The sequence below is a fragment of the Sus scrofa genome, chromosome 14 (genome assembly GCF_000003025.6).
Source record: "Sus scrofa isolate TJ Tabasco breed Duroc chromosome 14, Sscrofa11.1, whole genome shotgun sequence".
Taxonomy (NCBI): Eukaryota; Metazoa; Chordata; class Mammalia; order Artiodactyla; family Suidae; genus Sus; species Sus scrofa.
This window is the reverse complement of record NC_010456.5, coordinates 29,962,412-29,984,413: the sequence shown is the minus strand read 5'-3', so window position 1 is coordinate 29,984,413 and position 22,002 is coordinate 29,962,412. Positions and strand designations below refer to the sequence as shown.

General features: G+C 45.7%; 1 protein-coding gene across 1 annotated transcript in view; it reads right to left on the bottom strand.

Moving 5' to 3' along the window:
• Window positions 1-21,327, bottom strand: part of VPS37B (VPS37B, ESCRT-I subunit) — a 31,564-nt gene extending 10,237 nt beyond the window's left edge. The window contains exon 1 of the mRNA NM_001243371.1: window positions 21,195-21,327. Within this exon, the coding sequence (NP_001230300.1) occupies window positions 21,195-21,305 (111 nt within the window). The 5' untranslated portion in view covers window positions 21,306-21,327. The remainder of the gene's footprint in view (window positions 1-21,194) is intronic.

Here is a 22,002-nt window from a genome sequence, read left to right as displayed (position 1 = left end):
TGTCCTACTGTTTGCAAAGCAAAGGCAGGGACAGGTCTCTGAGGGGTCATGCACATCACACTCAGCAAGGCCCACATGGTGGCCACTCTGGGCAATGTAGGATCCCACCGATCTGTACGACTGACCAGGCATCCGAAGAGGCCCACTTACTCCAGGAGGCCTTGTGCAGAGTTGAGATGCTGAAATTGAAAATGGGGCCCAACCTATTAATGGTTTCTCATGATCCTCTTTCTTAACCATTGAGAAATATTTTCAGGAAATAATCTCTCTGTGGTAATGAAACATTTTTATAAATGTGCTCAGTTTCACTTCCATTTCTTTTTCTGTTCATAATCAAAGAAAACTGAGATGGGCGACAGCAGCACTTAGAGTAGGATCCATTTATATAATGATTTCTTTTTTTTTTTTGTCTTTTTGTCTTTTTGTTGTTGTTGCTATTTCTTGGGCCGCTCCCACGGCATATGGAGGTTCCCAGGCCAGGGGTTGAATCGGAGCTGTAGCCACCGGCCTATGCCAGAGCCACAGCAACGCGGGATCCGAGCCACGTCTGCAACCTACACCACAGCTCACGGATGGTTAACCCACTGAGCAAGGGCAGGGACCGAACCCGCAACCTCATGGTTCCTAGTCGGATTCGTTAACCACTGCGCCACGACGGGAACTCCTATATAATGATTTCTGTGCCTCTGTCCATCCATGAGCAGAGCTGTCTGAAAGGATTGCCACTTAACGCTGACAGTGACCTCTCAATGGTGTGGCTCTTTTTCTTTTCCTCTTTCTACTTGTGCACAGTCTTTCACTATAATAAGCATATATAAATTTAAAGAAAGTCTTTGTTTCATTAAAAAAAAAAAAAAAACCCTGTTAGGTATTAATAGAATCAGAGGACAGAGGCTCTAGGGAGATAAGCAGTCTTTTTTTTTTTTTTTTTTTTTTTTTTTTTTGTCTTTTTGCCTTTTCTTGGGCCACTCCTGCAGCACAGCACATGGAGGTTCCTAGGCTAGGGATCTAATCAGAGCCATAGCCACCGGTCTACGCCAGAGCCACAGCAACGTGGGATCCAAGCCACGTCTGCAACCTACACCACAGCTCACGGCAATGCCAGATCCTTAACCCACTGAGCAAGGGCAGGGATCAAACCTGCAACCTCATAGTTCCTAGTCGGACTTGTTAACCACTAAGCCATGACGGTAACTCCAAGCTGCCTTTCTTTTAAAAAAAAAAAAGGAGTTTCCTGGTAGCCTGGCAGTTAAGGATTAGGATCCAGCACTGTCACTGCTGTGGTTCAGGTCTGATCCCTGGCCCGGGAACTTCCACATGCTCTGGGCACCGCAAAAACAAAACAAAAACCCAAGGTCTTTTAAAGATACTTGTCCATGCAGAAGGGAGACCCCTTTATCTCCTGGGAGCCTTACATCACACAGGACATTCTCAGAGAATGTACACTCTACCTCAAATGCACGGGTCACCATTTATTTATTTGGGTCAGGTGAGTGTGGCAGAAGATAAAGTTGGTTAAGAAGGAAAACAGGCACGAACTCCCCTCTGGATGACCCTCGCCATGGTTACAAACACGAAGCCCTCGAGGAGACCGCCTGCACCCCACTGTCCAGGTTGGGTCAAGGTTCAGGTCTGCAGTGGATGTTTTCCAAACCAGATGTTTCTACAATGTGGAGTTCTGACTCAGGCTGGCTGGTCTCCCCCTTCAGCTATAATCGTACTTGTGCCTTCCTAAACAGCACAGCCGGCCAATTTGCCCGTTTCCAAGCTAAATCTTTTCATGGAAAAGTACTCAAAGTGGTCCCTTACTCCTCCTTTCCATTCAATATAATCCTTATCATAACAAAGTCAACTGAATTACATTAGCAAATTTTAACAAAATAGATGGAAATGTTTAATCTTATTGGAAGTCCTTTAAATGCTCAAAATTCAATAAGTACTCAATCTGGGCTGGAGAACCAAGATGCAAACACAGGTTTGCCCACTCACCTACCACCATGATCAGAAGGCCTAGTATTCATATACAGTCAACAATCTCATTTTCTTTAACAAGTGAACCTTTGTGCGGTAAATAAAGCTCCCTGGCCTGGAATGCCCTCCTTCTCCAAATCCCTGCCTGGCAATGGCTCTGGGCCTTTTTTCGACCCCAACAGCCACACGAAACTACTCTTGCTCACTGATCGCAGGGCGCTCTCTGAGGCACAATTCACACACCACTCAATCCATCCATTCAAAGTGCTCAACAATGGAGTTCCCGTCGTGGTTCAGTGGTTAACGAACCCGACTAGGAACCATGAGGTTTCGGGTTCGGTCCCTGCCCTTGCTCAATGGGTTAACAATCCGGTGTTGCCGTGAGCTGTGGTATAAGTTGCAGACGCGACTCAGATCCAACGTTGCTGTGGCTCTGGCGTAGGCCGGTGGCTGCAGCTCCAATTCAACCCCTAGCCTGGGAACCTCCACATACCGCAGGAGCAGCCCAAGAAATAGCAAAAAGACAAAAAACAAAACAAAAAAAACCCAAAGTGCTCAACAAGGTGTCAAACCGCATCAGCCCTGAGGATGTCTACACCCACCATCTCCTTGAAAAGCAGGCCTTTACTAAATGCCTCCCACCCCTGAGTCCTCCAAGCTGAGTGTCCCCTGTCTTGCCAGAGGCCCCAGTGATAAAAGTGAACTGGCTTTCCCTATAAAATACAATGACATTTGAGCTTATTAATGACTAGTTTTACTCTGGCTAGTTCACAGTGCTTGTTTGTTCCTCTGCTTACTCAGTTCATCTGGAAAAGGACCTTCTGAGGTGCTGTCACCGCTCCAGGGAGGGCAGGCGATGGACACAGGAGTAAACCCTGTACTCGTGGAATGCCCACTCACTGAAGACAAATTAAAACAAAGTCACACCAACTGTTATTACCATGTCAAACGGAGTTTTAACTCTGCTGGGAGTGATGGGTGCTTGTAGTAGGCTGAATGGTGAGTCCCAAAAAGATATGTCCACATTCTAACACCTGGAACCAGGGAATGTGACCTTACTTGGGGAAAGGGTCTTCACAGATGTAGTTAAGTTAAAGCTCTGGAGACATAGATCATCCAGGATTATCTGGGTGGCCCTAAATCCAACGACAAGTATCCTTATAGGAGACACACAGCAGAGAAGGCCATGTGAAGACAGAGAGGAGAATGAAGTGATGCGGCCACAGGCCAAGGAAGCCAGCATCACCAGAAGCTGGAAGGGGCAAGGAATGGACTGAGCCGGAACCTCTGGAGGGAGCATGGACACCCTTGAGTTTGGACCTCTGGCCTCCAGAATTGTGAGACAATCAATTTCTCTTGTTTTAAGCCACCGAGTTTGTGTAATTTGTCATGGTGTCCACAGGACACTAATCCAAGGCTGGAAGCTTCCCTCTCTGCTTGAAATCCACTCTCCATCCTGCTCTGTGCCCCAGAGGCCAACTGGCTGAACTACATCCATCACTTTAACTGACCCCTTGCCTTCAGGTTCCATCTGGATTCAGTGGTATGGACGGAGAGGGGGAGGGGAGTCTCTGGGTCTCCGCTCTCTGAGGAGAGAGGGGGGTCACTATAGGCAACCACCTCCCCCACCCCAATCCAAAGCAGCCCTCTCTCCCTCTCTGGTTCTCCATGCCCTGCTCCATCCCTCAGGCCTGCAGGTAGGAGTACCTATGGCAAGCCCTGCACTAGCCCAGCAGGGTCTACACCCACATTCCCCAAGCTGAGTGCCCATCTTGCCAGAGACCTTACTGATTCGACCAGAATGACTTTCCTCATGAAATACAATGACACCTGAGCTTGCTCTCACCCTTTTGATGAGAACTTTCAGCACCTTAAGATGAGAACCGTGCCTTGTTCACTCTCCAATGCCCAGAACTGGCACAGTACCCAGGACAACATGGGCATACTGCTAAATACTTGTTCAACTTAACCTGGAAGACTCCTGACTGCTGGTGCCTCAGGCCACTATCTGTCAGTTGTTAAAACCTTGCTAAGCTGTTCCAAAGATTAGCATCTTTGAATGTTTATAATAAATTTGTAGACAGTAACATAGAGTAAATAATTCTTGTTACGAAAAACGAGTTTTTAAAATTTGCACCCCTATTTCATCTCAGGAGTGATAAAAGTTTCGAAGCAAAACATAAAGGGAAAAAGTTGAAATTATGACAGTGACTGCTCTAAAGCACAACTACCTATCATTGCGCAGAGACATCAGACATGCACCATGTACTTGGAAGCTCCTCAGACACAGATCAGCTTCACACAATCCCATTCTCAACCGAAATTCAGCCCTCCTAGAAAGCGCGTCAGAATGTTGGAGTAACACTAAGATTGCAATGGCCTTGAAGCCACTATATTTTACTTTTTTTTTTTTTTTTGCTTTTTAGGGCTGCAGGTGTGGCATATGTAAGTTCCCAGGCTAGGGGTCAAGTTGGAGCTATTGCTGCCAGCCTACACCACAGCAACTCCAGATCTGAGCTGAGTCTGCAACCTACACCATAGCTCACAGCACCACCAGATCCTTAACCCACTGAGTGAGGCCAGGGATCAAACCTGCATCCTCATGGGTCCTGAACAGGTTCGTTAACTGCTGAGCCACAAAGGAACTAATTATCTTTTTTTTTTTTTTTTTTTTTTTTTAAATCACTCAAACTCCAGTGCCTAGACTATACCTCACAACAGCCACAAGAATACACTCCAGGAGTTCCTGTCATGGCGCAGTGGTTAACGAATCTGACTAGGAACCATGAGGTTGCAGGTTCGATCCCTGGCCTTGCTCAGTGGGTTAAGGATCCGGCGTTGCCGTGAGCTGTGGTGTAGGCTGCAGATGCAGCTCGGATCCCGCATTGCTGTGCTCTGGCTTAGGCTGGTGACTACAGCTCCAATTCGATCCCTAGTCTGGGAACTTCCATATGCGGTAGGTGTGGCCCAAGAAAAGGCAAAAAGACAAAAAAAAAAAAAAAGAACACACTCCAACACAGTGGTTCATTCATCCATTCAAGAAATACTTATGGGACTTCCCATCATGGCACATTGGAAACAAATCCGACTAGGAACCATGAGGCTGCGGGTTCAATCGCTGGCCTCACTCAGTGGGTTAAGGATCCAGCGTTGCCGTGAGTTGCGGTGTAGGTGGCAGATGCAGCTCCAATCCTGCGTTGCTGTGGCTATAGTGTAAGCCGTCAGCTGCAGCTCTGATTCAATCCCTACCCTGGGAACCTCCATATGCCGTGGAAGCGGCCCAAGAAATGGCGCAAAAAAAAAAAAAAAAAAAAAAAAAGCACTTCTGAATACCGTGTTGAGTACTTACTGCATGCATGGCACTGTGCCACCTTCCCTCCCTGCAGTATCTTCCTTTATTCCTATAAGGGTGAGACAAATCTGTCCCCATTTTACTCAGGAAAAAGGAAATGCAATCTTATGAAGGCTTCAGAGACCACCAAAGTCACAAGTGCCAGGAAGTACCTTCAGAGCTATGACACTATTAGGATATTTTGTCTCCAAGTGTGTTTTCTACATGATCAAGCCATGAATTATGCCAAAGAATCTACTCTACTACATAGAATTCAATCTACTGACACTTCTGTTTTCAAGTTCCTATAATCACCTACCTAAATTTCCCTTCTATTTATGTTTTATCTTTCATTTTTTTTTTGACATGTGGAACTTTCCTGGCCAGGGGTCAAACGCACACCACAGCAGTGACAATGCTGGGTCCTTAACCAACTGCACCACCAGAGAACTTCTTTTACCTTTTTATTAAGAATATGTCAAACACAAAGCACAAGCGGAGGTTAAGTATAAGGAATCCCCTTGTGGCCTCCTCCCAGGTTCAACAATTAGCAATATTTGCCAATCTTGTATCACCTATACTCCCATTTGGGGGGAGAGTATTGTAAAGCAAATCTTGGCATCGTATCATTTCACCCTTAAAAACTTTAATATGTCTCTTCGATGGGTAAGAACTTTTTAACAAAATGCCATAACTACACTTACTAAAATTCCCTAATTTCATCTTCTGGAAGTATTGGCTTGAATTCCTCTATGAGCATTTTGCCTCACCTGTGTGAATATCTGAAATAATTTATATAGGAAAAGCAGGATGATTTGATTACACCATCCCTCTACATTTTTTTTTTTTTTTTTTTTTTTCTGTTTTCAGGCTGTACGTGTGGCATATGAAAGTTCCCCAACTAGGGGTCAAATGGGAGCTGCAGCTGCCAGCCTACACTACAGCCAGGGCAACAACAGATCCAAGCTGCATCTACAACATTCGCCAAAGCTTGCAGCAACGCCAGATCCTTATCCCTCCTGAGCAGGGCCAGGGATCGAACCCACATCCTCACAGACACTATGTCAGGTTCTTAACCTGCTGGGCCACAACAGGAACTCTGCCCCTCCACTTTTAAAACCAACTTTTAGAGGACTGAGTTACTGCCCAAGCAACCTCCAAGAAACGGCCAATAAGCTTTTCTGGAAATACCATTTTTATTGTGTGTTTTTAATGTTTTAATCAGCTGTTGTCATTAATCTTTCCAATGCTCAAACTGTCCATGGCCAGTGGGAGATACACGGAACTGGCTCTGAGGCTGACAAACCCCAGAGACTTACAGCTTCCCTGCTCTCTGGTAAAACAAGATGTCCCAGATCTACCTATACATGTGCTGCCCCCAACCCAGACCCGCCCTTCTCAAAGAAATACTGCTTCTTTTTGTGGGAAATTCATTTTGATTGATACTTTCCTCTCCAAATAAAATAGAAAGTGATATATAATACAAAGATAAAAAATGATAGAGGAGTTTCTGTCGTGGTGCAGAGGAAACGAATCCGACTAGGAACAGCAATGTTTCAGGTTTAATCCCTGGCCTCGCTCAGTGGGTTAAGGATCCAGCGTTGCCATGAGCTGTGGTGTAGGTTGCAGACATGGCTCGGATCCTGTGTTGCTGTGGCTGTTGTATAGGCTGGCAGCTGTAGCTCCAATTAGACCCCTAGCCTGGGAATCTCCATATGCCTCGGGTGATGCCCTAAAAAGAAAGAAATCTTAGCCTTTGTGCTTTCTACTATTTCTTTATTTAATTCATTTTGGCCATGCCCAAAGCATGGGGAAATTCCCAGACCAGGGATCAAACACACCACAGCAGCGACCCAAGCCACTGCAGTGACAACGCCAGATCTTTAACCTGCGGCGACACAAGGGAAATCCCTGTGCTTTCTACTAAAAAAGTTCAGGTTGCATTAAGTCTTAAGATAGAGCTTATGTATTAGGTGACAAAAAAGGGTGGCAGATATTCAGCAAGGTTAACCTCATCTCTTTTTGTTGTGCTATACTTGATCTAGCTCACCAATTAATTTTAGGGTAGATTTCACAAAAGTCACACGCAGTTTGAGTTTTGGGCTTTAATACTAAAAATTAGATTGGAGTTTCTGTCGTGGCTCAGCGGTTAGCAAACCTGACTAGCATCCATGAGGACGCAGGTTCAATCCCTGGCCTCGCTCAGTGGGTTAAGGATCCGGCGTTGCTGTGAGCTGTATTGTGGGTCGCAGATGTGGCTCAGATCCTGTGTTGCTGTGGCTGAGGCGGAGGCCAGAGGCTACAGCTCCGATTGGACCCCTAGGCTGAGAACCTTCATGTGCCACAGGTACAGCCCTAAAAAGACCAAAAAAAAAAAAAAAAAAAAAAAAAAGTTATATTATTAGAAAACCCAAATTCATCTTCCATTCAGTGAAATGACCCGTCCAGTAATGAATTCATTTCACCTGAGTCTTCCAACTTACAGCAGGCTTTCAGGTGGAGCCTGCAATCCAACCCTACAGTATGTCAGAGATGAGCTGAAAACACAACTCAAAGTGGCTTGATTCAATCCAAAATGTAACAGTTGTTGAGTTGGGGTGTTTAACATGTTAACAAATTAAGGATCTGAAAATACAAATAATACAGTGAAAGAACATTATGAAACTGTTCTAAAATTCAACAATCTTGTGGGTTGTGTGAAACCATCTCCAAGGCTACAGCCTACTCAGGAAAGGGAATGTGCCAGCTGCTTATCAAATGTTCCACCAAAACAACCATTCAACAAACAGCATATTAGATTAATAAAGACTGCTGTTTCTTTCTTTCTTTTTTTTTTTTTTTTTTTTACTTTTTAGGGTTGCATAGGCCGCATATGGAGGTTTCCAGGCTACAGGTTGAATCAGGACCTACAACTGCCGGCCTACACCACAGCCACAGCCACAGCAACACAAAATCTGAGCCACATCTGCGACCTACACCACAAATCACGGCAACGCTGGATCCTTTAACCCACTGAGCGAGGCCAGGGATCAAACGTGCATCCTCATGGATGCTAGTCAGATTCATTTCTGCTGAGCCATGACAGGTACTCCCCAAGACTACTATTTCTAATCGAAGATGGCAAGATCCTTCTTGCTGGGAGAAACTCGCTGTCCTCAGAAAGCAGCAAGCGATGGGATGTAGACTCAACCAGTCTTTTCCATATGGAGCTGGCTTGTATCTTAAAAATTAGTATGTTATTCATTTTATGTGCAACGGACCACAGAAATGCAAAAAGCTAGGCTTGAAAATAAATGGACTAGCCCCAGGGAAGAATTAAGCGATCTCAGTGACACACAATTTGGGAGTTTCAACTTTTGGCAGGCACAACATACCAGGGTGTTCCGATGTTTTTTTTTGTCTGTTTGTTTTTTCCTAGAAGACTTATTTCCTAGTATTCACAAGTGGAGGAAAAAAAAAAGATCTCCCTACTTCTTGGACCCTTGTAAATAGCAGTGTCAATAATAAATGTTACTTTCCTGGTATTACTGGCCTTGTAATTCCTGGGGACTAGGGGTAAAGGAAGAAAGGGGTGAGGAGAAGGCAGGATGGAACCCAAACTGATCACAATGTTACCTGCCTCTGTCCTTTCTCCTAAAAGCAAGGGGCTTGTCACACTTGGCCCCACCCTAGTCCTACAGAATCAGACTCTTACGGCCAGTAAGCCAGTAAAACACAGAGCAGCCTTCATTTCATATTATAAGAACCTGTTAGAACTGAGCAGTTTGGTTTAAGCAGTAAATCACCAAACACAACATTTTTCAAGACATACAACATTTATCCATTTTTTTTTTTCACATAAGACAAAGGTCTTTCCTTAGAGAAAGGGGCCACTTGCTCAAGTTCCAAAAATTCTTTACCCAGACTGCATCCTCTCACGTGGGGAACTTAGACACTGGACAAGCAAGATGAGAGCAGAATCCTTCTGGAATCTTCAATTTTCCCCCCAATTCAGTCCATACCTAACTTACTAGCAAGCTTTTTTTCCTTAGTGAATCACCTCATTTATTCACTAGGGGAAAAACTCTTTCCAGAACATTGTTTTCACACTCTCTTCACATACACAGTTCATCAGCTGCAGAAGTACTTAATGAAATCATGTAATTATGGTAACAAAATCAGAATGAGTAGATCTGAAAGCAAACACACCTGACACTTGGTAATTACACAACTGCAGGGTGGGAGCAGAAATGTCCAGGCATTTAATAGTGATGGGGGGCATTAATCATTATATCTGATGAAGGGCTAGAGAGCACCAATTACTGGAACACTTTAGTTAAGTGGGGGGAAGTCAATTAATAGTGTCTACTGTAATTTTGAAAAGGAGCTTCCTGCTCCCCTATCCAAAAGAAAACAGCCCTTAGAAGAAAGAACTCACTCTGCTTTTCTTATGTGTAGTTTCTTGCCGGGAAAACCAACCAAAGCGTTCATTTGTTTAGTAAGGGCTTTGGGGTTTTCTCCTTTTCTCTTCCTCTTAACCACAATATCCCAGAAAAGCACATGAGAATTTTCTGGGATAGTCTTTACACAGGTGCAGATAAGAAAATGCCCACCCAGGTAGATCCCAGGTGTGTATCAAGACTACATCTTTTAGCAATTTTGCTTTTACCTTTAAAATACATTAGGACATGAACTTTCCAACACCTGACTTAAGAATTCAGTTTAATAGATAAAATTTACTTTCACATGACTGAAATTATTCATCTTCTACTCAGTATGAGAAAATGCTATTCTAATAACGAGGTTTTGTGGGGTTTTTTAGTCCATGGGTAGAGAAAGGGATTAGTCAAAGGAGAATCAGATACTCTAAATTATTCTACTTAAATTTCACAACAGGAGTTATGTTATGGCTCAGTGATAACAAACCCAACTAGTATCCATGAAGACACAGGTTTGATCCCTGGCCTCACTCAGTGGGTTAAGGATCTGGCATTGCCATGAGCTGTGGTATAGGTCGCAGACGCAGCTTGGATCCCAAGTGGCTGTGGCATAGGCTGGTGGCTGCAGCTCTGATTCGACCCCTAGCCTGGGAACTTTCATATGCCAATTATAACTGATTTAAGGAATAAAATGTTCTAACTAAAAGAACTGCCTAGATACTTAAGACTTGCCCATTTTCCAAAAAATTATTACATGTTGGTATTTGAACTGTTGTTCATTCAAAGATGTTTAATTGCAATACAATTTATGAAAGCAAAAAACCCAGCACCTAAATTTCCAATAATAGGGATGGTCACATAAATTATGGCATACCCACATGATGAAATAACATACAGCCATAAAAAATCACATCATGTAAGAATCTTCCGACAAAAAAATAAGAAAATGTCCAGAGCATAACTTTAGGTTAAAAAACAATACAAAACAGGAGTTCCCATCGTGGTTCAGGGGTTAACAAACCCGACTGGCATCCATGAGGTTGCAGGTTTGATCCCTAGCCTTGCTGTGGCTCTGGAGTAGGCGGGTGGCTACAGTTTCAATTCAACTCCTAGCCTGGGAACCTCCATATGCCGCAGTGCGGCCTTAAAAAGACCAAAAACAAAAAAAAAAAAAACAAAAAAACAAACCTCTAGAATACAGAAGGATCCCAGTGGGAGACAACAAGTAAAGAAAACATAAAATGTTTAACAATGTTTATCCCTGAGCAGTGGTATTACGTGCGACACTTTTCTTCTTTATAGTTTTCTGTACTTTCAAATTTTTCTATAATAAACAAGCTAAAAAATTTTTCATTTTTAAAGGTTTTGACAATTGGGATCATAAATTTTAAATACTATATTACTTTCTTGCCTTCTTAGAGTATCTGAAAGTAGGATAGCCTTTGATGAGAAAATCGTCAAACACCAAGTAACTATAGTGCCGCCTGGATAAACCAATACCCCTGGGCTGTGGAAGCAGATGGATACATTTATCCCCTTAAATAAGCATTTGCCAAAGTGTACCCCAGGGAACCTAGCCCCACGAGATTGATTGACTGAGTTTGACTGAGTTCTGTCATGTAGTAAGTGTGGGAAATACTGTGACACACGCTGGCAGGAAGAACCAAACCAAACAAAGCAAAGCAAAACCTCTCTTATTTAGCCACTGATTTCCCACGTTTCTTAACCATGGAACCCCTTTTGATGTAATCACCATTAGTAGCCACAGAATTAGGCAAACATACCCTAAAATCAAACAGTCCCAACTACTTCATTAACAACTATCAAAGAAGTTCCCGTTGTGGCTCAGCGAACCTGACTAGTATCCATGAGGATGTGGGTTTGATCACAGGCCCTGCTCAGTGAGTTAAGTATCAGGTGTTGCCATGAGCTTCCGTGTAGGTCGAAGACGAGGCTCAGATCCTGGATTGCAGTGGCTGTGGCGTAGGCCAGCAGCTATGGCTCGGATTTGACCCCTAGCCTGGGAACTTCATCTGCTCCAGGGCAGCCCTAAAAAGCAAAACGAAACAAAACAAAAAAACCAATCAATTATCACAGCTTCATTTACTGGGCGTTTATTATTGTCACGTGCTATGTTTCAGCCTTTACAAACATTATTTTATTTAATCCTCCAAAAAACTTGTAAGGATGGTATCTTAATACTCCCATTTTAAAGATGAGGAAACTGACATTTAGGAAGGTTAATCTGTGTCCAAAATCTAGCGACCCAAATCCTATCTTAATCACTATGCTTAACAAAGCTGATCTTACATTTTTTGTGCAGCTTCATTTATTTCTCGATGGTATAACTGGCTCTACTAGCTTCCCTCTACACCCTTTAAAAATCTGTCACTTGGAAGTTCCCGTTGTAGCTCAGCGGTAACGAACCCGACTACTTCCATGAGCATGTGGGTTCGATCTCTGTAACAAACCCGACTACTTCTATGAGCATGTGGGTTTGATCCCTGGCCTCGCCCAGTGGGTTAAAGATCCAGCGTTGCCATGAGCTATGGTGTAGGTTGAAGACATGGCTCGGATCCAGCATTGTGGCTATGGCACAAGCCAGCAGCTGTAGCTCTGATTAGACCCCTAGACAGGGAACTTACATATGTCACAAGTGTGGCCCTAAAAAGCACAACAAACCAACCAAAAAAAAAAAAAAAAACCCTACCACATACCACCAAACGTAAGTTGCATGTTGACTTCAGAGATGTTAAAGTGTGAACAAATGTGTCGTAAAATCAATAAAGTATGATACGAAAAAACAAAAATAAAAACCTGTCACTGATAGATAAGCCACAGGACCAAACACGTTATTTGAACTGTATGTAAAGCAAAACCCAGCAGGCTATGCACAGTGTAAGTAAGCCCTTCAAGTCAGAGATTTTGGCTGGCTGAAAATCTTTTTTATCAGTCCTCTTTCAGCCTTCTAATGGATCTCCCTGCTTTCTGGTCTTACTCCTCAAATCCATCCTCCCCTGGCTGCCTAAACCATCTACATAAATTGCCCAGTATGTCCACACCACTCGCTGGCTTAAAATCCACCACTGGCTCAAAAAAAAAAAAAAAAGAAAAAAAAAATCCTCCAGTGGTTCCCTCTGACTGGAGGGTGAAGCCCAAGCTCCCTCAGCAAACTCAGGGCATCTGGTCTCTGCCTGCCTTTCTAGCCTCGTATCCGACCCCACCCCACATGCCCAGTCCCCTCCGCAAGGCCAGCAATATTCCCTGCACACTTCCTCTGCCTCTCTCCCCTGTGCCTGTTCCTGCTGCCCAGCCCCATGCCTGGAAGCCCTTCTCCCTCATTACCTGGTTAACTCATCCTTCGATCCCAGCCCATGAGTCATCTCCTCCAGGAAACATTCCTGGTGAAGTCCCCCAGCCCCACCAGGGAGCGCTGGGTCTCCCTCCCACTAGGGCGTGTCCTCACCTCTACTGTTTCACATGTACACTGTTTTGTGAAATCGGTTTTTGCATACCTGCACAATCCCAAAAGATGAAAACTCTGTGGCTTAGTGGTTTCACATCCTCAAGGTGTTCCATAAAGGTTGAGTAAATGAATAAACTTCCTCGACCTCAGCTGTGCTCATATTAATGAAAGCTGCTGTCCGATGGCAAACATTAATTAGCACCTACTCTGTCCCTGTTCCAACCCTGGCCCTGGGCTATGGCTATGAACATAACCTCAAGGTGCCATTAGCTAACCTTGGAAATAATAAAAGATTTGATTTGAAAGAAATATTAACTATGACACTGTCTATAATATAACAACTATTCAAACATCTGCTTTTCACACACTCTCCTTGGTACAACAAACAATGTGGCTCACAATTCCATGAGAAATGCTTTTTAAAAGCTTTCCCCCAATACGCTGCCATGTAACCTACTGACAGCAAAGCTACATCTACCACTCTACTTCCACTCTTTCCTATGAAGAAACTCTGCAAAGAGCTTCCCTCTGTCTTTGTTCCACTGGGTAAGATCGTTTTCCTGGATAATGATGGGATCGGAAAACCCCACAGCTGAGGAAGGATATACACCAGCCAGAACTCTTGCCTCAGCGTGTTCTGAGCCTCAGAGTTCACACCTGTGAGCGCTGGCTGACACACAGGTCATTATAGATAACTCTGCACTGCTACCTGGCATAATCCCCATAGCAACGTTCTGCGACAAATACTGTGATAAAAGTCAAATCTACAACAAAGTTGGCTTAGCTTGAGAGCGCCTCAATTCTGCACATGACAATGAGGCTAAACAAGTTCGGCCTGCTTCTGGGTTCCTCTTTTGACTAATCTGTAAGCATGCATAACAGGATGTCAATTTCTTTGCAATGTCAAAGCATCAGACCCCTTTCTCCCTGTCCTTCAACGGCACCTTTCTCTCAACCTACCAGTTAGTGGTCTTTCAAACTTTTATATTCTCCTTGATTTCAACAAGCCCTTGGAGAAGGAAGCCCCACATTTGTTATCTCAAAGCAGACTGTTCCCATGGGCTCCAGAACCACACTCCTAACTGCCTGCCACGTGATGCTATATAACCTCCCTGCTTGTCCCCCACACCCAGGCTACCACGATCCCCTCCTCCTGCCTCGCTCTGGCCCACTCTCCTACTCACTTCCACTCGAAGCCCAGCTACCTCACGTGGCAGCACTAAATGGACACATCCTATGTGCCAGGCGTGTGCTAGGTGCCAAGGGCACAGGGAAGCAAGTGACTTACAAAATGTGTGTCAAGTGCCACAGAGGAGGCATACAAAGAGGCTTATGGGCGGTGTGTCTGTGACTGAGACGGGAGAGCATTGGGAAGGCAAAGCTGATGGGGTCCCTCAATGGACAGGGAAGGGGGAGGGGCAGGTCCACAAGGCCACTGACTTGTGAAGCCAGTCCAGACATCAGGGCAGCCTCTCCACACCTCTAGCCCAAATCCTAATTTCTTCTGACGAGCACTTCCGATCCCATCTTCAATCTGGTCTTCCTGAACCTCCCGACGCCAAGCCAGCCTACACTCTGCTGCCAACCTAATCTCCCTAAAGCGTTCCTCTGATCACGCTGCTATTCTGCTCCAAAAAGCCAGGGAAACTCAGTGCTACCAAATTAACCACCGCTGAGCTCACGTCCTGGCTCTCTGCCCTCACCAGCTTTATTTCTCGTCACTTCCCTTCTCACAAGCAAATCTGATCTGGCTAAAGATGGTAACTCACTGGTCATAAAACCTGTCCCATGCTTTCCTGCTCAGTGCCTGTGCTCAAGCCGTCACTCCTTCCTTAGCTCCCACTTTTGTCCGTCAAAAATACCTAATTCAAGACAGTGGCTCCCTGGAGGATCACGCTAAGGATGTAGCAGAGGGTTTTTCTCTAGCTTGGTCATGTTTTTTCCTAAGCTGCTGGCAGGTACACAGACGTTCTTTACATCATTCTACACTCTCTTACAGAAATTACTGCATTTGACCACTTATTTTCTTGCTTCTCTTTTTTTTTAAAAGGCCACCCCCATGGCGTATGGAAGTTCCCAGGCTAGTGGTTGAATGAGAGCTACAGCTTTCACCAGAGCCACAGCAATGGGGGATCCAAGCCACATCTGTGACCTACAACGCAGCTCATGGCAATGCAGGATCCTTAACCCCCTAAGTGAGGCCAGGGATCAAAACCACATCCTCATGGATACTACTCGGGTCTATTACCCCCGAACTCCTTATCACTTATTTTCCTAAATCTTACCCGCCTTTCGAAACCCACCTCTTGCAGTGAGTTCCTGTTGTGGCTCAGCAGAAACGAACCTGACTAGTATCCATGAAGACGCAGGTTCAATCCCTAGCCCTGCTCAGTGAATTAAGGACCTGGCGTTGCCGTGAGCTGTGGCATAGGCCAGCAGCTGCAGCTCTGATTCGACCCCTAGCTTGGGAACTTCACCTGTCCTTCAACATCATTTACAATGCACCTGTGGCCTTTCATATTTTCTTTTTTTTTGTTTGTTTTGTCTTTTTGCTATTTCTTTGGGCCACTCCCGCAGCATATGGAGGTTCCCAGGCTAGGGGTCGAATTGGAGCTGTAGCCACTGGCCTACGCCAGACCCACAGCAACGTGGGATCTGAGCCGAGTCTGCAACCTACACCACAGCTCACGGTAACGCCAGATCGTTAACCCACTGAGCAAGGGCAGGGACCGAACCCGCAACCTCATGATTCCTAGTCGGATTCGTTAACCACTGAGCCACAACGGGAACTCCCTTTCTTATTTTCTAACTCTCTCTCCCTCTCTCTCAGGGCCACAACGCATCATATGCAAGTTCCTGGTCCAGGAGTCGAATTGGAGCTGCAGATGAGGCCTACACTATACCACAGCCACAGCACACCAGATCTAAGCCACATCTGCAACCTACATTGCAGCTTATGGCAATGCCAGATCCTTATCCCACTGAGCAAGACCAGGGATTGAACTCGCATCCTCAGAAACATCAGGTCCTTAACCTGCTGAGCCACAACGGGAACTCCTATTCTTTCTCTCTCTTTTTTCTTGGTCTTTTGTCTTTTTAGGGCTGCACCCACGGCATATGGACGTTCCCAGGCTAGGGGTCTAATCGGGGCTGTTGCTGCCAGCCTATGCCAGAGCCACAGCAATGCCAGATCCGAGCCACGTCTTCGACCTACACCACAGCTCACAGCAACACCGAATCCTTACCCCACTGATCAAGGCCAGGGATCGAACCCATAAACTCATGGTTCCTAGTCGGATTCATTTCCGCTGCGCCATGATGGGAACTCCTCCTATTCTCTCCTCTAAAAATATTTTTTTTAAATAAATAACTGTGGTAAAATATACACAACATAAGCATTTTTAAGGGCATACTTCCAGTGGCATTAAGTATATTCACACTGTTGTGCCATTATCACCAACAACAACTTTTTTCCTTTACAATGCCTTACACACAGTAAGTGCTCCACAGCCGTGGAACTGAAATGGAATCTTCCTGAAATGGCAGCAAGGACACTATGCCTTTTAGTTTTAGCAACAAAAGCTAACAATAACAACTTACTGAGTGCCCACTCTGCACCAGGTGCCATGGTAAGCGTCTTAAATACTTGCCTCATTTAGCCCACCCAACAATCCTATGAATGGTAGCTCACCTTTATTTTCAACGGGAAAACTGCAACTGGAAAGACTGGATACTTGCCAAAGGTCACATTGCTGGTATCAAAAGCCAGTTCTGTACTATACCACCCCACTGCACTTTTAATCAATGGAAAAGAAGTGAAGAGCAATTAAATAAAATAAGGGATCAGATTTCACTAAGCCAGTCTAACAACTCTGAAAATCTAAAAAGAAAGGGAGCTGACCTCTACTGAAAGCTTGCTTCCTCTGTACCAAGTACTATCGTCACCTGCTATTTCGCTTCGCCTCACAAGTACCCAAAAAGGTAGGCATGGTGACTATCCTCACTTTACAGTGGAAGCACAGAGTTTTAAAATAATGAAGTAAGTCACAAAACACTGATGCCTTCTTTAAAAAGAAAGGTAAGATCAGATAGAATTGGATTTCAGAAAACATTCTGGGCCACAGTAATTTTTTACTGAAAGGCTAAAGTAATAGATCCACGGAAGAGAACATTTAAACATATAAGTTGAAGCCTTCACGTATACAATAATGACTGTACAACATGAACAGAAACAAACTCCAGTAAATAGACACTCAAAAGAGTTTTAGATCTTCGCTTCTAAAAACCAGTCCCACCAGCATTCAGAGCTTGTTTGAGGAAGCAGTCCCTGGATTTAAAGTAAGGTCGGTACATTTCAATGAGCCATTATGATTCATGCAGCAGCTTCGCAGCCCCGCAACAGAACACGCCTTAGGGAAACAGCTTCTTCCAGACTCTACTTTCCACAAAACAATCTGTTTTTCAGACCCTCATAGTTTTTTACATGTGGGCATTTTCACTTGCCACAGGAACAAAAATCCTTAATTTAAATCCTTAGTTAACACCAACCAATCAGCATTTCCTCAGAAAGCACACTGGGAGAAGTGACCCAAGAGGTGCGGTTTAGCTGCCTAATCCCCTAAGCGACAGTTCCTTTTAAGGGAGTGCCCTGCAAATCCAATGGGGTTAACGTGGACAGATAGAGACAGGCGCATTCCACTGCCATGTAAAAATAACTTCAAATAAAAATAAAAACGTGTGCATAAGAAACATCAGCCCAGAGCAATAGGAAAGACCCTAAAACCACTAGGGATACACTACAACTGCAGGCAGACAAGAGGAACAGGAAAAGATAAACCCACGGGCGGAGAAAATGAGAATGTCTACAGCTCTGACATGATTTGAATCTAGTCTCCAGCTGGACGAAAGCTCAGATGTCACAATTAAAACAATGTAAGAGAAGCATAATGCGCAGCTGTATTTAAACCTAACAGCGAATGCCTTCAAACCTAGCCACACTTTCCAGTTGCCACAAAATAGCCCCTCAGGCTTGAAGAAGCCTTACTCTACAATTTAAAACACTTCCTTCTGCCAATTTAAAAAAAAAGAAAGAAAGAAAGGCTTTCGTTCGGGGTAAGAGATTCTACGCTATGAAAGCCCTGTTCCACTTACTGTCTCATCCTTGTCCTACTGAAATAATCATTTTGACCACAGCAAGGTAAAATGTTTCTTAGGGTAATGGCAAAATTTACTGTAAATTACTGAAATAAGACCCTAATAACTGGTTGGGATGGTCTGTATTCATGACTGTCAGTGGTCTTTTTTTAGAACTACAAATGACTGCTAATTACAATTACTCTTTGTTGAGCACTAACTACATGCCCTGTTAAAGAGTTAACTAACTACCTGCGGAGTAATTTAACTTAACCATGTGGTCTAATCAGGAGGCGTCAGTGCTCAGATGCACTCTCTCACATAATCCCCACACTGATTCTAAGAAATAAGTATTTCCATATATTCTTCCCCAGCAGAGGCTCACAGAGGTGAAGTGACTTGCCAACAGTCACACAGCTGAGAAGTGGCTGGGTCCAGCCTGGAATATATGATTCCAGAGCCCGAACAATTAACACCTCATTTGGTGCCATTTGGCCAAGAGTGGACAGTTCACAAAGTGTTTTCTTCTATGTGTCTCACAGCCACCCCAAAATAAACCGAAACATGACATCAGCAGCCGAGTGAAACCACCATGGCCAAAATCCCGGTTGTTCACATTACACCTGTTCTTTCAGAAAAGCACCACATGACCAGGGCAACCTCGGCTAGCTGAGCTACCTGGCTAAAGTATTTTGGTCTGCACATTCAGTTTCCTTGTTTTAAAAGCACTACACCCTGAAGAATAAACTTCTTCGGAGTAATTTAACTTAACCATGTGGTCTAATCAGGAGGAGTCAATCCGTATTTGTATAGGGTGCTCTGGTATGAAGGTCACCTTTACTCCAAAAAAAAAAAAAAAAAGTCCTAATTTGCCTAACCCTTTAAGTAATAATCTCCTGTTTCTGAGGTAGAGGAAACAAGTGACACTGTCCCTAACAAAGTCAGCAGAATGACTTGACTCCACAATCTTCCCTCCACTAACAGGCAGTTTTTTTCTATTAATGTTCTACTAATACAACTACAGTACTCTGTTTTTACTTAAACTGGATAGTCACATATAATAAAATAACTTGTAGGCAGTGTTACATATTAGAGAAACATACCTATCATTTCATTATTAAACTAGAAAGACGCCTGCTGGCAATCAACAAAAGGTCTCCCGGCAACTGAAGAACAGAGAAACTCGGCAAAGATTTTCTTTCTTTTGGGACATGAAACTCTCATTCAGTCAAGAAAGATGGATTTTGTCACTTATTATTCTCTAAAATGGAAAGTGCCACATGGAGACCAAAAATGGGGTAAATTGCATCTCAGAGCAATGTTATATGTGCCAAGTTACAAAGCCCGTGAATACAAGGGGTGGATTAATGGAAAGACTGATACCATCTTACTACAGTGGCCTCTCTGTAGCTCAGGACAATGATCTGTTGAGGGTTTTCCAGTGATTTTGAATGTGCCTCCATACAAGCCCCCTTTTAAGGGGGCTGGCTCACTGCTGAACAATCCCTCTCCGGAAAGAAAGCCAAAAGCCCCCACACAGGCTTCTGGGTGAGAAGCTCAGCCCTGTAGGCGTGGGAAGGCTCAGGCTTTAGAAGACAAAGGAGTAGGAGTGGGAGATGGGCTAGGGAAAACTGGATCAGCCTGGGTCCACCTGCCTGGAGAAGACCCAGACTCACAGGATTGGACTTTCAGGGAATGAGTTCAAAAGGGCTAGGAGAAAGGACAAAAAGGAAGCAAACACTGCCAACGCAAGAGTGAAGTCAGCTACCCCTGAGAACAAACCACACCACAGGGATGGAGTGAGACAACCAGAAACAGCGAAGGGCATGTACCTTCCCGAGATTGGGCGGCCCCTCTACTATCAAAGAGGTGGAGGTTGGCTGTTAGCCCTCCCCCGCTTTAGCTTCTCCCAAAAACCATCTCCAGGAGTCCTCCTTGGCCCCAAGAAGGAAGGACCCTGTGGGGCAAAGCAACCGTACTAGAATTACCACATTCCCTTCTTCCATGGAGGGGGGCAACTCTTCCCAGTAAGGGGATCTTGCTGCCACCCTGAGGCCCATCCACAAGACAGAGGAGAATAAGCCCCTGGGATAAGGCTGTTAAGACTGAGACCCCTTCCAAATGAAGTCAGACCCTGCAGTGCCCCTCTGACACTGAGGGACCTTTAGACACACAGATGGGTCAAATCTGAACCTGGGAAGTTGGTGGCCTTCTACCTCCCACTTGGGAGATCCCTGCCCAACCCTAAAGCCCATCTCAGAACTACCTCTTCAGACATAGCTACAGACACTCCGCCCCCAAAACTCATCCTGGACCCCCAATCCTCTAAGATTTATATCTAGCTAGTCCACTCAAGCCCCTCCAAATCTATTCTTAGACCCCAATAACTACTGATTCCGCCATACCCCTCAACCTTCCCCTCAAACACTCCCACGCCTGCCCAGACCTAGCCCTCGGCCCCCTCCCTCAGTCCAGTCCCAGGCTCCCCTAATCCTCGACTACCGCCCTCCCCACCCTGTCCAACCTAGTCTCGACACCCTAATTCCCTCCTCCAGACTCGGCCACAGCCCTCCACGTCCCAAATGCCCATTCCAGGCTGTCTAATCCCCGCTCAACTCCCTGTGTCGGGTCCTCGGCCTGAGGACCCTAGCCGCCTCCTCAAGCCCCGTCCCGGGACGCTTTCCCCAGCTCCACCCCAGCCTCGGTCCCTTCATCCCCGACCCCGTCACAAGCTCCCCCATTTCCCATCCCAGGCAACCCAACCTAACTTGAGGCACCGCGACCGCCTCGGGCCACCACCAGCCCGCCGCCGGACCCCGCGCCCCCCCCGCGAGGCCCCGCCGCCGCCGCCGCCTCAAGCCCCGTCTCGGCTCACCTCCTCCATCTTCTGCACCATCTCTGTCAGCTGCCCCTCGTCTTCCAGCAGCTCGTTGAGCTGCATCAGTGACAGCCCGGCGAACCGAGCTTCGCTCCCGGCGCCAGCCATCCCAGCGTACCGGCCGCCGCCGCCACCGCCGCCGTTGCAGCTCTGGCCGCCAGGATCCCGGACCGGAAGCGCTGCCCGCAAAGCCCGCCCACGGCGGGGGGGGCACGTGACGCCAGACCCGGGCCGTGACGTCATCGCCGCGCGGGCGGGCGGACGTGACGTAGAAAGCTGAGCACCTGGCGCGACCCGTGCTAGGGGTCGGGCGGTCCTCCCTGGAAAGGGTGAGGGCTTCTAAGGAAAGGGGATGAGACCTGGGATGGGTTTGTGACCCAGCGAGTGGCGGCAATGATGTCACTGTGGCACAGGAGAGTGGGCAATGATGTCATGAGAGCTTTTCCTCAAGGGAGGGAAACGCTGAGATCCAAAGAAAGCAGGCAGGATTTTCCTTCTGGTGCAGCAGAAATGAATCTATTATCCATGAGAATGCAGTTCGATCCCTGACCTTGCTCACTCGGTCGGGGATTCTGCGTTGCCTTGAGCTGTGGTGTAGGTCGCAGACGTGGCTAAAGTCCCCCGTTTCTGTGGCTTCTGTGGCATAGGCCAGCAGCTGTAACTGATTCGACCCCTAGCCTGAGAACTTCCATGTGCCCGGGGTGCGGCCCTAAAAAACAAAAAAAAAATAAACAAAAAACAAATAAGACAGTGGATGGATGTTCCTGCAGCCTAAGCCCAGCCTGACTCAGGGAACCACAAAGAA